General features: G+C 39.9%; 1 protein-coding gene across 1 annotated transcript in view; it reads left to right on the top strand.

Annotated features, from left to right (window-relative positions):
* Nucleotides 1-13,873, top strand: part of PITPNM3 (PITPNM family member 3) — a gene marked incomplete at its 5' end in the record, with an annotated part of 30,793 nt that extends 16,920 nt beyond the window's left edge. Inside the window, 9 exons of the mRNA XM_009085192.1 lie at nt 3,888-4,082; nt 4,613-4,761; nt 7,523-7,639; nt 8,322-8,438; nt 10,127-10,275; nt 11,304-11,453; nt 12,241-12,424; nt 12,819-12,947; nt 13,331-13,873. Of these exons, the coding sequence (XP_009083440.1) occupies nt 3,888-4,082; nt 4,613-4,761; nt 7,523-7,639; nt 8,322-8,438; nt 10,127-10,275; nt 11,304-11,453; nt 12,241-12,424; nt 12,819-12,947; nt 13,331-13,639 (1,499 nt within the window). The remainder of the gene's footprint in view (nt 1-3,887; nt 4,083-4,612; nt 4,762-7,522; nt 7,640-8,321; nt 8,439-10,126; nt 10,276-11,303; nt 11,454-12,240; nt 12,425-12,818; nt 12,948-13,330) is intronic.
* Between the last annotated feature and the right edge of the window lie 4,303 nt (nt 13,874-18,176).

The following is an 18,176-nucleotide window of genomic DNA, read 5'->3' as shown; positions in this document are numbered from 1 at the left end:
ATTTGAAGAGATTTCTCAGGATTCAGACTTTGCGGTTTGGAGGCAAATACAGTAAACTGGCAATGTCTTCTATTTGTTGGAGGTAGGAGAATTGTTTGGGAACCAGTTCTGTGCAGTAGGGTACACACTACTCCTTTCTTTTGTCTGCTCAAATATGGTGTACATTGGATGCAAATCAGCTTGAAAAGGAGCAGTTCACCTTAAGTTGCAGAGGGTTTGTTTCTAGGTGTTGGCTTCACTGAAACAAGTGAAGATCTGGCTGTTCCTCATGAATTGATTTAAGGAGTAGCTAAGGTGAGGGACAGTCCAGACTAGGGATTATGTGCTCTCTCCTCCTCACCTGAGTTTTCTTTCAATGGAAATGCCTACCCTGCTTTGTTTTCTGAGTTGGAGTTACTGTAAAGCCTGACTGTGACCTTGGAAATTCTGTTGGTTAGTTAGCCACAAGGCTAACTTGTCTTGTAAAGCTGAACTCTCCTTTAAATAACTGTCATAGGAAGAATAGTTTCCTTAGGCTCCTTTTCAAATGGAAAACCTTTTGTTGGCACATTTTACCGCTTTGTTATGTTAAGGTAAGCCCTTTCAGTGGTTCTTATAGCGAAGGCTTTAAAAGTGATTTGGAAACTACTGGTGTTCTCTTTGGGTTTATCTAAGGCACTGGGGCAGAAGATTCCCTTACAGAGCATGTAAATCTGGAAACCCTGTCTGTTGGATGTGTTATAAGATAAAAATTCCTAATTTTAGAGTGCTAATGATCAGCAAATGTTCTATGGTACGGTTTTGTATTTAAACCTCTACTCAGAGTTAAATCATTGCCTGCTTGACACCTAAATTGTGTTATAGTTCAGTGAATGTGAAATCCTCCCGTTTAAATGCAGGCACTTTTAGGTCCTTCTGGAATTTAAGTTTCTGCATTCACAGAGGATTAATTCAAGTGACTGTGTACTTTTTTTTTCCTTTCTCTGATACCTGGGCTTGTGGAAGTACTACTTAAAATGAGAGGCTTGTGGTGTCAAATGGAATGGTAGTTTACTAATCAATTTTGATGATACCTAGTTACACCGAACTCTTAATTATTATGCACTGCCCAAAACAGCCTTTTCTGATAATCTTTCACATCATTAAGCACGTTGTTTCTTTTCTCATGAGAACCGATGGTTAAAATAAGAGCAATTCTGTTGTCTACCTGACATTCCTGATACAGTGAAAAAAATATCTGATCTGGAAGGTGCCTAACACAAAATTTACTACTAGAAAAGAGTTTCTCCATAGGATTCATAGGAACAGTTCAGCAATAACACAGGCTGGAGACTATGAAAATGGTAGGGGTGGGGTGTGAGTATGTCTACAGCTGTCTTTCAGTTCTCAGATGTTCTGTGCTTAGGATTTATCTTGAAGGTTTTGTTTTACTTTTTCCATTGAGATTCAGGAAACATTTAAGACTTAAATGGCAGGACTTTAAGAGCAGGGTGCACATTTATCTAGACAATTGCCTTCTCTGCCCAGCAGGCATCAATAATTATCCGCCCTCGGGGTCATTCAGTGTGTAATAATATGGTATTCTTTGTGTGTGTGATGGATTGATTTATTAAGAGCTTAATGAGGATGAAAGCTGACTCAGTTTTGACAATTAGAGACTGGACTAGACTAGAGACTTGTTCCTCTTTCTGTGAATGACTTGGTCAGTTTTAACTCTCTCTCCTGCTGCTACAGTTCCTAAGGTGGACATGATGCCATTACTAGGTTATTGATACAATAGCTTAATAAAACAAATGTGTTTGAGGCATGATTTAAGTCCAGCTTTTGGAATGTGATATACAGACAAATGAAAGTAGAAGAAACTGCATTGAAAGCACTGCCAGGCATACAGAGCAGGGAAAGGAAAGTATTGTTGGTTTCATCTGGAGGCAGTTACTGTGTGGCTTTGAGGAATCTGCTTTGCTTCTTTGTATTGGCTGTATCTGTCATAATGATCCAAGATGAGACTCTGTAAAATGATCTGCCTTTATTTTAGTTATTATCAAGCGTGCCAGTAAATTTAGATTAGTAGGACAAATTATAACCTTTAGTGACTCTCAGAGCCACAGGAAAGGTTGATTTGGGTGAGAAGTATCCATTTCAGTTATTTAAATGCCAAGTGTATTTGCGTCTTTAAATATGCAAGTAATCTGCCCTAGTCAAAAGCTGAGCACAGGGATTTTAGCAAAAAATAGTATTATGTGTATTTTATTAGTATCTTACTGGTACTTTCTGTCCTCCTTTACAATTCAACAAAGATAGGGCCTACAGAGATGAAGACAGGCTGCACTACATGTTTAAAATAAAGATACTAATAAATATGATGATGAGGATAATAATAATAATTTAACCTGTTAATAATAAAGAGAAGTAGGAGAAGAAAACCTCTGAGAGAGGCTAAAAATGCTTTCCATTTTATTGATTTGATCTCTAATAGGGAGAAGGGTTACTGAGTTTAGAATAACAGTATTACAAAATAAGCAACAGGTTTCAAGGCACCAGACTCCTTACCAAGCTTGTCTTAAGCTTGTCAGTAATCTGAAAAAAGCTAACAGATACATTGGCTGACAACATGCTTTCCATTCTGTGCAAAATTAATATTTTTACTTGTCTCTCTGTCTCCATTTTAGTGGGAATGAAAAAGCAAAACTCTTGAAAAATTATAATGGGGAAGGAAGGATTAGATTTGGGTCAGTTTGCAACTGTTTCGGCAGAACAACCACCATTCAGAAGCAGAACATTTATTTTAAAAGCACAACTCTTTTTATTTCAGTGAATCCTTTAGGAAGGAAAGCAAAATGTACGCATCCAAACGCTTCCAATCGTAAAGCGCTTCATGGGGGAACAGCTCTCATCTGTGGAACTCATTGTACCTTGTTCTGTGGAATTTCCTACTGGCCGATGTTTGGATCAGGGTTCTGGTTCAGATAGTCCCCTAGTGGAGTGCAATTTGGCAGTTTACCTGTTCCTGACTGCTTATGTCCATGGATTCTGCTGCTTTCTTCAGTGAACTGATTTGCTGTGCTATTTTAGGCCACGTGATTTGGGGTTTGTTGTCAGAAGGACCAGGTGCCTAGATGCTCAGTATTTAGTATGACATAGAATCAAAGCTTTTACTTCTTTGTGCTGCTGCTTTCATTATGAAAAGCATATAATACTGCCTTGCCTTGTGAGACAAGTAACAGGAAAGCAGCACTGTGTTTCCTTTTCAGTTCACTGTGTTGGTCTGTATAGTTTGCCTGAGACAAGGGAAGTAATAAAATTATCCTTTCATTCTTTTCACCTCCATCAAGCTCTCCTGTAGCCACACATAGCTATTCTATATACGTGTCAGTAAGATTCCTTTGAAAGAAGAGTGCACTGCAGGTTTTTTAGTGAAAACTCAAACCACATGTTTCCATGGAAACGGCATTAGAACATACTCTGTCCAAGCTACGTACCCATCATAAAGTGTAGAATGTAATTGTTTCTCTGATCCAGTTGCAGGGCAGCTCCCTGTGTTGTCTCTTACAGCTGAGATATTCAGATTTATGTTGAAACAAGCCAGAATCTTTCTGACCAAGTCTCCTTTTTAGAATGGAAGAGATTTTAGGGAGCTATACTGCTATTCTTTTCACATAAGGATGAATTGTTTTACCAGTTCTGATAATCTGTAAACACTTACTCTTCCAGTTTGGGTTTTTTTCTGAATGGTATCCTTGAAAGCAGCAACTTGTTATTGTCTTCTCTTCTGTGCATGATTGAGGGTATTCATTGCATTGAAAGTCAGTAAGACAAATGCTCATTAGCATCTACATGCAAACACTAGTTTCAAAGTCATGTTGTTCAACCCATTTTGCTTCTGTTATTTTCATTTCTGTAACCTGCAGGTGATGCTCTCCACAACCACAGTGCTCTGTTCCTTGAGAACAGCTCTTTGAACATGCCTTTCTCTCAGGAGAGTCCTGGATCTCCAAATGCACCTGATCAACCACAAGGGAAAACAAGAAAGTTGAGCTTGGGCAGCACAAACAGTGAAAACTCAGGGTCAACAGAAAGCTTACCATCAGCATGCCTCACCAACAGTGAGTGAAGCCTTGGTGCCATGTGCTGTTGGATATGGCAACAATCCTTTCCTCCACATCATTTCTGTGAAAAGTTTTATTATGAAAAGTATCTGCTTGGAAATTTGGGGAGAATGAGAACAGCCCAAGTTCCCACAATTTCATATAACACATTTTGTCTTCTTTTTCTGTTTGTAATTAAGTCGATAATGTAATAGAAGTGAAGTCACAGTTCTGTATTAAGGTGCCACTAATAAATAGTCATAAGAGCTTTATAGTAGCAGGGGTTTACAAGCATGTTCCAGGTATGAAGAAATATAGATAGGTAAGGTTTGTTACCCCTAATTAAAAGTGCTGTTTAGATTGTGGACAGTGAAGTGACAATGCAGTTGGAGAAAACAGTACTTTTGTGTTTTTGTTGCCTTTAACAGACTCAAAATGTCAAGATTAAAGAAGCAGGAGACTTAATTATCTAGCTTAAACATAATGACAGCAAGAGATTTATTAAGTTACAGAAATGTTACGCTGTTTTGCTTCTTTTTTTTCTGTAGTTACTGCAAAGTGGTGGGGAACAAAACGCATAGATTATGCCTTGTATTGTCCAGATGTACTGACGGCCTTTCCAACTGTGGCCCTGCCACATCTCTTCCATGCCAGCTACTGGGAATCAACAGACGTTGTGGCCTTCATTTTGAGACAGGTCGTTGATCTCTGCATTTTTTTATCTCCGCAACATATAACCTTTAATTGTTATTTGCATCTTCCAAGGGTCAGTCTTTTAATCTTTAGTTCGGTTAGATGGCTAGATTGCATCACATACAACTGTATGTAGGAATGACAGATGTGGATTTATTGTAGAGGTGAAGGGGACAGTGAGCCTACCATTAGCACTGCTGACTTTGTGACTGGGAATATTGCATTGTTATGCATACCTTACTCACCTCTCATATGCCCCAGATCAGTATAAACCTGTATTATGTATTAATTTCCTCCTGTTTTTGAAGGAACAGGCTCTCTCCAGCCTTAGATAATTACGTATCTCCATACTAAATATGAAATTATTAGTATTACATCTGATGGAAACCAGCAGTTTGAAAGTACTGCTTCCATAAGAAAATCTTCGCTCCTTTACCAGCAGTCTTTTGAGGCATTGTGTGTACTGTATCCTCAGAATTTATTTGAGTCATACGATGAGTCTGTTGTTCCTACTGTGTCAGTAATTAGGCAGCAGCTCTGTGACTTAGAGATAATGCAGTGCTCTTACCCATAGAGGAAGGGGAGAGGCTGACAAATCTCACCTGGGATAGCAAAAAAAATGAAGTGGTGTTCAAGTAGAACTTGCAGAATAAGTGTCCTTCCAAGAACCCAGAGTGACTCTCACACAAAACCCAGTCACAAGCAGTTTAATTTGGATTAACCCAAGAATCAGTGTGTTTGGCAGATGTCAGTGCGCCTGCCTCTCTTGCAGCTCCTTTTAGCAGGTCTCTGAGTGCTGACTCTCTCCAGCTCCTGCTCCCAGTGCTGGTGCCAGTGGTGTTAGTTCCCTGGAGGCTCACCTGGTAGCTCTGTGGCTGAATTCCCTCCAGTCCACAACTGCTGCTGGATCAGGCTCTGCAAATGTACAAGCCCCCATCTTTCTGTGGCAGTCTGAGTGGAGTGTGTATGCGGCAGATAACCTGTTTTGTGGTTGCTGTTTTTAATTGCTGAAATTCTAAGATTCTTTCAACCTCTTGCTGTCCTTTCAGAGCATCCTAATAAAAAAAATTTTGTTTAGAACTAGCGTCACCATAATCAATGCAAAGCAAAAGTCACTGAAGAGTTTTTCCATGAGCAGGAACAGTCCAGCAGAGGAATCCTATTTGATGCTCATCGCAAAGTAGAGGAGCAGTTTCTGCTACAAGTGACAGGATGCAAATCTCTGGTTTTTTTCTGTCCAAAGGCCCTAGACAATTGTACATAGATGTTTCTACTCTCCTTGGCAACTCTCTTACAGCTCTTTTCTTCTCTCTCAGGATGCTTTTTGCATTAAATTCATCAGAACATTCTCCCATCTTTCCTTTCAAGTACCTTCCTGAGTCCAGTTGCTTGTCAGCAACTATTCCTGCTTTATTCTACTTGTTATTTCTGTGTATTTGTATGTAGTTGCATTGTTGTGTCTTTCCTAGCCTTGTATGTGCATTACAGCTTTTAGAATTTAATAAGCCCTTGAAGCATTTGGAACTGCCTGTAAAGCAATATGTGAGCTTACAGCACTACATAAAGGACTGGTTAGTTCCAGCATAGTCTGGACCTTCTGCCCTTGCTGGGGGTTAAGATTAAGGCTAGTGGCTCCTGAATGCCCTGTGGGTGCATAGATTCCTGCACATGACCTCCAGTGAAAAGAATTTATGCCAATTTGTTAAAAAACATGCAGACTTTTCAGCTTTACTGTGATTTGCTGCAAGCCAACTGCTTTGCTAACTCTGAATGCAGCAAGGGTTTACTCAAGGGACTTTCATGTAAGACATCTTTCAAAATGGTTCTAGGTCACTCTTCTAGCAAGGGCATCCAGAGTGGAAAAGTTCAGCACAGAAAACCAGCTGTTAAACTTGAGAAATTTTCTGCTAGCTTGTGAAAGAGAGATGCTAAGCTATTTCTCATTCAAAATGAAGTAGCCTTATGCTATCCATGATCCCAGGGTGCAACCCACAGATTTCAGTAAGACAAGGCTTGTGGTTTCAATTGAAATATGGCATAACCCACGCACAGATCCTGAATTCTGTGGGTTGTGTCCTGAAACCTGAGTTGGACATGCAAGTTTCTTGGTAAGTGTGTGATATTTAGGTTGTAAGAATGTGTAGTTTGTATGACATATTAAGGTTTTGCATGTTCAAAAGTTGGACTTCAGTGGTCCTTGTGGGTCCCTTCCAACTCAGGATATTTTATGATTCTCTGGTTGTCTTTAGATGTTACCAGCCATAAGCCAAATCTTGAGTCTTATCACCTACTGCAGTGGTGAGTAATATCCAAGAGGTGATGAGAACCATTCTGTCTGAGTAGATGTACAGAAAATCAATACAGATGGAGTCAGGAGTCTGACCTCTGCCCCATATGGGACATTTAAAAATGCTTCTGTGGTCTTAAGCTGGTTTACTGACTTCGCAGATCGTAAGCAATGTGACAGTCACTCAATACTGTCCTAATATTTTCACCATTTTCTCTGGTGTACATTTCACCATGTACAAGCTCAGTTGTGAATGGATAAGCTGTATTTGAGGTGAAGTGTTGGCCAACAGACTGAAAGCTGTTTCTTTGTACGATTAATGTGAACATATGGTCTGTACCTCTCTCTCTGTTTTCATTGTCCTTTTGGCTCTGCAGTGTCATTCAGCTGGGGCAGCAGTGTAATTTTCTCTTTCTTTGCCAATTACCAGGACTCCCCAGGCCACACATCGTTTATTAAAATATTAATATAATTTCAGGTGATGAGGTATGAAAATGTAAATTTCAAGGAAAATGACAACCTGGATCCAGCAACACTAAGTCCATCCAATCCAAGAGAAAAGTGGCTGCGCAAAAGGACGCATGTCAAACTGAGAGTAAGTTTAAATCTGAAGATACTCCTGGCAGCTATGGAACATGGATTTGGCAGAAATTGTAAAAGAATTTGGTCTCCCAGAGGAAGAGTTTACATAACTGAATATTACTAAAGAGCTGAAAACTGCTAACATAATCCAGAACCAAGCAAATTAACGCTTAGGAAATAGGAACGATACATTGTTGGTTTATCACTAACTGTAGGGAGAAAGTGTATTTCTTTCTTTAAATAACAGAAGGGCCATAAGTTTCCATTCACAGAGAGGTTTCTTTTATGCTAGACAAATCCGTAAGTCAAACAAAAGTATTTCCTCTACTTTTCAGATGCTGATTCAGTTAGAAATGTCAGTTAAAATGCGTGTGTCCTGCACATAATGATGTGAATATGTGGCACCACTTGAAGTGAAAAATAATTGGCATTCCCTTAAGTGTTCTATCTTATTTGGACATCTTGAGCTCTCTCACTGGAAAGTCTATTCAGGAGCCCACCATTAGTGGAAATCAGGCTCCAGCTGAAATGGGAACGCAGTGGGAATGCTCAGTGCTGTAAGGTGCACTGTGATGTACCTCAGACATGTTGTCCAGGACTGTGCTTCTGTGTCACTGTTCATAATAACGTAATAGAAACAGTAGACTCGCTACAAAATCAAACACTACCCTTGCCACCTTCTGCTCTTATTTCAGAATGTGACTTCTAATCACCGAGCTAATGATGTCATTGCAGCAGAAGATGGTCCTCAGGTACTAGTTGGGCGCTTTATGTATGGACCTCTGGACATGGTGGCTTTAACAGGTGAAAAGGTGAAGTCCGAGTAATCAATCTTCTTATTTTATTAGAAACAATTGTCAAATGTAGTGCACATGTGTAGTATCAGAGAAAGCCTCATGCTGAGGGGAAATATGTCACTAGCTACCACCACTTCAGAAGAAATAGGCTGTAAGTGGCTTTCCTGCTAGCTGACCTTTCTCCCAGCTCTCATCCATCTTTCCTGATGCTGGCTGTCTCCTTTGGTTAATGGTGTGTGTGCTGTGCAGTGATTGCTGTACCTGCCATCCAGCTGCACCACCTACCGGAGATAATTAACTTTCCGAGCAAGGAGGAAATACAATTTTATAGTAGTTGGCAAATCACTAAAAGAAAATTATATATCATCCTATCTAGGTAAAAGGAATAGGGATTCTAGAGACTAGGTGGCTGCTGTTCCTCTTACACGTGGACAAGTAAAGATTAGTGTTAGAAATTAGTAGTAATGTGACACAGCTGGAACTGACACTCCTATAGGTGCCTGCAGAAGCCAGACTTATAGCTAGTAAAGCCAAGCATTAAGTGAACACGTGTTTGTATTCACTGAGATTGTAGGATTTTTCTGTGCACTGCTGCTGAGCTGCGGTCAAAACTGAAGTGTGGAGGCTTCACTTGGCCTGTTTCAAGTCCAGCAAAGTATTAATACACTTCGTGTTAGTCTTGATAAAGTATTTCAGTTGAAGAAAACCATGTTGGTTAAATTGTTTGAAAAAATTTTGATCATCAGTTTTGCATCTGTAATCAAGGTTTGGATTTCATATTGTGCGTAACCAAATGAAATTTTCCATTTTCTAGGCTTAGTATGCAAAAATGTAATATACACATTGTGCTGGTTTGGGCTGTTACAGAGCTAACTTTGTTCCCAGTGGCTAGTATGGGGCTATGTTTTGGGTCTGTGCTGAGCACAGGGTTGATAATATGGAGATGCTTTTGTTATCCCTGAGCAGTGCTGACACAGACTGGGAGAAGACACAGCTGGGGCAGGTGACCCAAACTCACCAAAGGGATATTCCACACCATAGGACATCATGCTCAGTATATAAGGTGGGAGGAAGAAGGAGGAAGGAGGGACATTTGGAGTGCTGGCGTTTGTCTTCCCAAGGAACTGTTATGCGTGATGGGCCCTGCTCTCCTGGAGGTGCCCAACACCTCCTGCCTGTGGGGAGTGGTGAATTAGTTTCTTGTTTTGTTTCGCTCATGTGTGTGGCTTTTGCTTTCCCTATTAAACTGTCTTCATCTCAACCCAGGAGTTTTCTAGCTTTTACCCTTCTGATTCTCTCCCCCATCCTGTTGGTGGGGGAGTGAGGGTGCAGCTGCGTGGGGCTTGGCTGCTGCTGGGATTAAACTGCGACACATGTGCAAGCTGAAATTATCTTTTTCCCTAAACTAGGAAAGGTCCCTGACAAATTTATGAACTCTATGCCTATGTTTGACACCTGCAGTGCTAAGATGAGTGCTTTAAATTATGAAGCAAATAAACCCTTGTGTTGTGTGTTAGGAAGCATTTGATAATTGAGAGGACCCTCTGTGAAGTATTTACTGAGTTTTGAAGTTCCTTCAAACTTCCTTGTAAGCTTTCGGTATCAGCCACAGTTGGAGATACTAACGTGATCTAGGCTTGGCAGGCCTTGTAAATAGTGGGTATTTTGCCGTCTATCACACTGGATTAATGTTGGTTTTGCAGGTGGATATCTTCATAATGACTGAGCCATCTTCGGGTAGGTGGGTGTACTTTGACACAGAGATATCCAACAGCAGTGGCCGGATATCTTACAGCATACCTGAACAGAAGAGACTGAGAGTTGGTGTGTATCCCATCAAAATGGTGGTCAGGTAATAGCTCTAAGCTGGAACTAAAGCTGTGATGTGTTGTTGTGATCAGGAAGGAACTTCAAAACTGAGCAAAAACTTCCTCTGAATACCTACTTTGGAGGTTAAATCAGTGGGGTGAGTTACGCTGAAGCTGAACGTGTTGTTACGCCCCAGTTTAGGAAAGTCCAAACACAGTTTACAATCTTATGTAGCGTTAATTGAGGAGAAGAAAATCTGTTACCTCAGTGGAATAGAACAGTCAGTCAGTTCAAGAAGAGAGTTACTGAAACACAAATTAAGTTGTATCGAGAAGCCAAGCTTTAGACTGCAGGAGTAAGTTTCAAACAGGAATGAAAGAGACTGTCCTGTCTTTGCTCACTAAGCTGTGAGCATATATTGTAAGACTCTCCAGCATCAGATATACATTTCTAGATCATAAAATAATAATCTTTCTAAAGGAAAAAAATGTCATCCTCAGATTGCATTGTTTAGGGGACATGAGGTAATGGGATGCGAAGGACTTTGGATTGCCTTGTGATTTATCCATTTTTTGATGTCCAGACCTCTTGGGGAAAATATGCCATGAGGAAACGTGCCTTTCTATGAGAAGAGTCATCTATGATTGCATTCTTTTGGGGTGGGCTTTTTTTTTTTTGTAACCTTTCTAGCCTGGCCTTCCTATTGTAATTTGCAAGGACAGAGGGATGAGTAATGCTTGTATTTTCCAACTGTTTAGCTTGTGGATAAAGTTTGTGTAGTAGTTTCGAGTACTTCAGGCTATTTTTTTTCTTAAATCTTTTAGTTATTTGTACACATGTGATTATTTTTTTTTAATTAAAGCCAGCTTCCAAATTTCTCTTTGGAAAGCTATTTCCTAAAAGTGTAAGTTTTAATTTCCCCACATAGGACTGAAATCAGAAGCCCTACTTGACAGTGATTTTAAAAGCTGTAGACCCAGACAGATCCATTTTCAAGTCTTAACTAGAACATGCAAAAAATACATTGTGACATTTTGCTTTTTAAATTAATTTATTGCTTTGACTCTCTAGAGGGGACCAGAGCAGTGCTGCAAGTTACCTGACTGTGCTTCCCCGAGGAATGGAGTGTGTTGTGTTCAGCATTGATGGTTCATTTGCAGCAAGTGTTTCAATTATGGGAAGTGACCCCAAAGTCCGAGCAGGGGCCGTTGATGTTGTCAGGTGAGTGAGGTTTGAACCCTAAACCTCTGACTTTCTCCTTGAACCTAGTAGGAAGGAAGAGGGTTTTTTTTACTAAGTAAATAATTCTTTGCAGATACATTTCTATAATTGCTTGCACATCAGGTCTGCCTGATTTTCAGAGGAATCTTGGAAACTTGTGATTTAAGTTGCCTGAAAGTTAAAAGCTGCTTCTCGAGAATATGGCCTTAAAGTGTGTGCAATGAATTAATGATGATTCCATGTATATCTTGTGTTTCACTAACTTCAAATAAGGACATACTTCTACTTCAAAAATATCAAGTGCCATGAATGAAAGAATGTTTTTGGAGGAAAATATAAAGGGCCTTTTAATCCATTCTTGCAAGTCAATGTCACACTGAAGAGGGAAATGCAGTTCTCATTTTGGAACTTGTATAGGAATGTAGGGATATCGGTTTTCAAGGATTTCTGTTCCTTACAGCTGAAATGGCAGGAAATCTTGTTAAAGGTTTCAAAGGTAGCAGGACTTGAAGTGTAGCAAGGTCTGTTCTAAATATGTTTTTAATAGCTGTCATATTTTAGACAATATTTTGTGCAAGAATCTCTTGCTTTCCTCCATCTCCCTCAAGGTGTAGACATTGTTACTTGATTTCTTGATAGGAGCAGAGACTTAGGCATGTTGCTTTCCAGTTGTTGAAGGATAATGTCTGTCTTCTAAGTGGGCCTGTGCTGAGAAAAGATGCTGACCTGACTGGGAAGTCTTTTTTCACTTTCTGCACCTACATAATTTACCTGCTGTTTCTGACAGGCATTGGCAGGACCTGGGATATCTGATTATCTATATCACCGGCCGTCCAGATATGCAAAAGCAACGTGTGGTTTCATGGTTGTCTCAACACAACTTTCCACAAGGGATGATCTTCTTCTCAGATGGACTTGTTCATGATCCACTGCGACAAAAGACCATTTTTCTCCGGAATCTCATGCAAGAGGTACTAGAAACCTGTTTATAGCCTTAAAACCTTTCTCCAGAGAATGTCATTCAGTAAAGTAAGAGATCTGCTTTCTGAAAAGTAAATTTCACTGGCCATCACAAAGTCTTTTAGCCATTCCTCATTTGTTTTCTCACTTTATAAAGAGCAAGGGAGGCTGATAAAACATCCAAGGGCACCTCCTGGCATGACGTATAAATAAATGCACTGCTTGTTCTTTCCTGTGTGCATAGCTGTAGCTCTTGCAGGTATGCAGGCAGACAGATTTAGCTTTCTGTGGTTTACAGAATGAGATTGTTAACAATGAGCTCATATTCATTGTCCATCAAGCACCAGCTTTGTAGTTGCATGGTGTTCAATAGAGCGTTCACTTTGGAAGTAATATTTGTTTCAGTGCCACATCAAAATCTGTGCCGCATACGGTTCCATGAAGGATATTTCTGTGTACAGTGTCTTGGCTCTGTCGCCATCCCAGATCTACATAGTTGGACGATCAACAAAGAAATACCAGGCACAATGTCAAGTAAGTAATTCTTGCTACTCAGTCAGGAAGTCCTAGAGAAGACAAGGAAACACATGCATGTGAATGCATCTGCAAACACAGGCACACAGAGCAGCAATACTATTTCAGAGAAGGGCAGTTTGGTCACAAATGAGGCATTTTCTGGCAGGGTGAATTGTAAAGAGAATCGAGCGGTTGCAGGTTGCATCTGCAAGTGCATGCACTGCATATTGCTGAATGATAAAACAGAACAGGTCACTGAAAAAAGGCAGTGAAGGCAGAGGAGTATTAGTACTGTGTAGGTGTCTAACTGGGATGCCAAAGATAGAAACTTAATTCCTCATATTGCTCATAGGTCAAGGCAGCAGCAATTGGTCACTCCCTTTCTTTCCTTCCTATTTCAGTTCCTCAGTGAAGGTTATGCAGCCCACTTGGCCTCGCTGGAGTTCAGTCTCCATTCACGACCCAAAAAGAACAACTCTCGGATGATCTTGAGGAAAGGCAGCTTTGGCCTCCACTCCCAACCTGAGTTTTTGCGCAAGAGAAACCACCTCCGCAGGACTATGTCTGTACAGCAACCTGACCCACCTTCTTTGAACCCCAAGCCAGAGCGTGCCCAGAGCCAGCCTGAATCAGACAAAGATCACGATAGGCATTTGCCCTCCATTGCTTGGGTTCGAGGTGGAGTTCACAAATTTGAATCTGTTCCCTAGGAGCTTGGGAATATAGATCTTGGGTGCACCCCATTAAGCCTGTAAGCATGCCTCAAAAATAATATTTGGGCAGCTTCAAACTAAGAGATAGAGATGGGAACCTGTACCTTGGAGTCTTTCCTGCTCTGAAATCTGCCTTCTTGCACCAAGTGGGGAACTTCCAGTGTGTTTATTGGGAAATTTGAAAACAATCTAAAACTATTGCAGGTGCTTACAGCATCAAAGCAAAAGGAAGTATCTTTGATTATTTTTTACAACAGGTATACGATGTGCAATAACAGAAAAGCTATAACAGGATAATTTTACTCAGAAGAAGAGTTGCGATATCAGCTAACTAGCTGCACCCAAAACAGTATAAACCGCAGGTTTTATAGATTACAGAGGTTTACGCTTTAAATAGTCGTGTCTGCTTCCTCTTCACTTTCAGTGAAGTGATACACTTGCAAGAGAAGCAGAGGTGGGAACTACAATAACAGGTGGTCAGGATTTGTATAAACAAGATGCTTTTTGGGTGCCTTAAACCCAAGATTTCCTTTCAGCTTACAGTGTTAGTCAACAGACCCCAGCATGGGCACTCATTTTTGTGTGAGTGCTGGACTTCAAATAAATGAAAGAACTCCACTTTTGAACCAAATCATAAAAATTTCATGTTAAAAATAGATGTGTCTGCCACAGTTCAGAGCACTTAGTGTTGCTGTAAACAAGTAATGTTCAAGTATACAAAGATCACAGTGTTTTGTGGAACTTGGTGACTGTGAAAAAAAATGTGTGGACTACTCTGAGGAAGGAGAGGCATCTGACCATCTCAGTCTGAGAGTCAGATCCTAAAAGGGTAAGCTAAAAGGAACCTTTTAGTAAGGGATCTGCAAACTTGAGAGAAATCACTTTTTTCATTATTCTGGCTAGAATCTTTACACTGGAGGAGGCAAAAAAGTAATGAGGTGAATTGTTTACCTTCTTATGCTTCATAGCAACAGCTGTGTTAAGACAATCTGTCTTAACATGCATTCAGAATTACAGCATTTGAGTTTCAAAAAATGGACAAGCCAATTCACAGGTGCCAACTAGACATTTTTCTATTGATATAAATTTCTCTCGGATCTCTCAACAGGCTTGCTAGAAGTAAAATGTGTGACATTTTCTCTAAGTAGTAATATTTCTAAAGTGGTAGAGTTAGTTTAACATAGCAGCAGTTTGCAGATTCTTCATGCAGATACTTCTGCTGAGAGAAATGCATGACTGAACTGATATATGTTTTAAAACCCACAATGAAGTTACAAGTGCACATAAAACCCCCTTTTTCCTATGTTAAAAACACTGAGAAAGCTTGAAGTCAATAGGACATTTCTTTTTCAGGTTTGTGTTTGTTTTTAATTTCAGGGAGTTTGGGTGGGGAAATTGCTGTGCCTCCCCACCCCCCCTTTCAGGTTTTGCTAGACCAGAAACAGTCTCTCAACAAGTTGGTTAACAATTTTGGAAGCTGGCATGTAAACCAAGTGAGAAATGCAATGGAAAACTGTAAAGACAGTGCAGAAGTAAGCCTAAGTTTAGTCTCTGTTAACTTTAAAGTTCAGGATGCTCTTGGAAGGGCATAGGAATGCAGCTTTTGCCTTAAAAGGCAGCAAAATAGCTTATAAATGAGATCTTTGGTTTATCTTTTTAGACATTACTTGGCAAGATTGTCAGTTACCTATTTCAAAATTCCTGAAGTAACTCTGGCACGTCAGGGTTTTTTTATAATGCTTCCTTTAAGGGAAGGAGTGATCTTGGGCTGAAGATCTAGGAAAGATGTAAAAGGTTTGGTAGCTCACACTTAACTGGGAGCAGGTAAATACATTACAAGGGGTTGGGGGTTTATGCTTTGTTGCCAAGTCAGCCAGCTACAAAAGCTAAATGAAAGATATTTGTGAACTACATTGAAGCAGTTGTCAGGTTTACACACACTTCCCCAGTAGTATCACAGTTCTTTAACGCACAGAATTGTAGGAATTATTCTGTGTTCTGTCTTGGCCCACTGTGTGTGTTAATTCTAATTACATAGTCCATTTCTCCTGTGCTCTGCAGTAGGAGGCAGTTGCACAGGTGCACCAGACTCCATCTCCCTCCAGTGAGTTCACTGTTAGTATGCTCCTGATTGCTAGTTTCAAATAGGCATGGGAATCCAAGGCTTGTGAGTGAGGAACTCACTGGGCAAATTTTAAGTTTGCTGAGGGGACCTAAAAGCAACATTGACTGATCACAAAGTTCTTGTCAAGCACTGAGTCTCCTGACAGTAATTGCTGTTCCTGCTGCAAAGTCCAAAGCTACTGTTGCTTTAGCCATCTACCTCTATCATCCAAGAGACTCCAAAAGCTAGTTCTCATTTGAAGTCGCTGTAGTAGAAAGGCCTGCTTCCTTTCAAAAGAGGGATCTGTGTGTAATTCTGTGACTGCATTGAAGGAAATGGTGCCTGAGCACAAGGTTAGTGAAATCTCCTAGGTTATAAAGGGCTGTCTTTTACTCTTGGAGACTGTAGTCACTGTCCTGGCTTCCCTTAAGAATATTATGAGCTAATAGTAGTAAGACAAATACACATGTGCTTGTATGTGTGTCATTTTGAGTGAAAGCAGTGTCAAGGTTTCTACATGCGGTATTGAAATTGAGCTGAAAATATTTTCCCTAACTTTTTTTTTCAGATATATGTGATCTTATGTGGCATTTGTGTATTTTCAGCACTGCTTATTGCTCAGAGAGAGAATGCTTTAGCTCCTGAGCACATGTTCCAGCTGAGCACATTAGCAAACAGTAATACAGCCACTAGCTTGGAGTTTAAGGCTTTGTGCTAATTAGGACTTGATTTTCTGAAAAATCTCACAACTAGGCTGGCAGTTCAACACTATTTTGTGGCAGTAGCTGGAAACCTCATGAATGTTGAACAACTAGTTTTCATTTGGATTTTGATGGGGCTTTTTCCCCCATCTGTGCTTGGGGATATCCCTTGGGTTTGCCTGATGAATCAATCAGCTTTATAGCATAATTTTTCAATATGTTTTCTCTGAAAACATTTCTTTGTGGTCAGAATTTTAGTTACACACTTTGCCCACATGAAACTGCATGCAGTGGTTCATGGGCCTTCAGCTTGCAATTGAATTTCAGTTTTACTTGTGTTTTCATGGAAGGATTATCAGTCCTCCTAAGCATGCTATTTGCTGAGGATACATTTGATCCTGCAGGCATCTTACTCTCTGACTGCAAGTCCTCATTGCAGCAGTCTCTGTGCAGCCAGCACTTACTTAAACCATATAGGCTATGGAAGTGTAAAAGAGAAGTCAGGTGAGTGCCCACACGTTAGACTTATCAGTCATTTCAGCACCTTTAGTGCCTCTAGTCTGTAAGAGAAAAGTACATTCTTTTAACGCGCTGAATGGAAGCATAAGTGAAATTGTAAAACACGAAACTGTTAGTGCGGTGGGTGCTGAAGCGGCAGTACAAGTAGTGCAAAGTAAGCCACAGTTGCAAGCATTTACTTCTTGGTCCTGTCGATATGGATCCATTTTAAGTTACTGTAAAAAATGGCTGTGATTAATAGCAGTGGTAGTTATCTGAGATATTGTGAAAACACACTTTCACAGCTCTGGTGTTTTGGTTCTGTCTGTGTGTATGTGTGTAGCTACTGGAAGATACGAATTTTGGTTCTCCTTTCACAGCACATTTGTAACCCATAGACTTAAAAAAACAACAAAAAAACCAACCCCAACAATGGCTGTTTTTTCAGTTTTGTTGTCTAGTTAGGTAAGTTTGAAAAAAGATGTCACTGTATAGAGTGCAGAATATTCCACAGATTTGAATAGTGGTGTTGATCCAAATCTGCTTATTTGGAATAACTTTATTTTAAAGTGTTTGCATATAGTAGTGCTCCTGGAATAGATTCTTGCTTGACCAAAGTATTCCTGTTTAGTTTTGTGGCATGGTTTATATCTATTCAGCGTAAAATTTTGTTAGGTGTAAAAATGACAGTATTGATAATTCTTGTTCGTTGGGGTTCATGAGAGCTGTCATTTGATTTGTTTACATGAAACTAGTCTTAATTCTTACAGATTACTTCACCTGTTCCTCTAGTACATAGGGAAGTAACTTCTAAGCCGATAAAACTTTCACTGGTTATGTAGAAGTGGAACTATCAGTAAACCAGAGACACAAAAAAAAGAGACACACCTTAAGGCACAGCAATGACACTTAATCCAGAAGCCCCACCATTCTGCAAAATAGCCTCTGTTTGTCATTGTTAGTGAACAGATTGCCCTATTTGCACACTGCAGTCTTTAGCCAGGATACTACTAATGTGTGTATTTAAGCAAGTCCCCAATATTTAGTCTATAGTATCATAATGTACTTTGTGGAATAAATTTAGAAAGGGGAAAAAAATCATTTTTCCTTCTTTCTATATTGTTTCCTGTTTTAAATTTGCTAAAAACTTTGTTTATAAATGGTTTTAATAATACCTGAAACCAATAGGTATTTTTAGATTTTAAAATTTGTATGTGCAACAATTGTTACT

This window comes from Acanthisitta chloris, unplaced genomic scaffold (assembly GCF_000695815.1).
Source record: "Acanthisitta chloris isolate BGI_N310 unplaced genomic scaffold, ASM69581v1 scaffold31430, whole genome shotgun sequence".
Taxonomy (NCBI): domain Eukaryota; kingdom Metazoa; phylum Chordata; class Aves; order Passeriformes; family Acanthisittidae; genus Acanthisitta; species Acanthisitta chloris.
The sequence above is the reverse complement of the archived record's forward strand: the minus strand, read 5'-3'. Positions and strand labels throughout refer to the sequence as shown.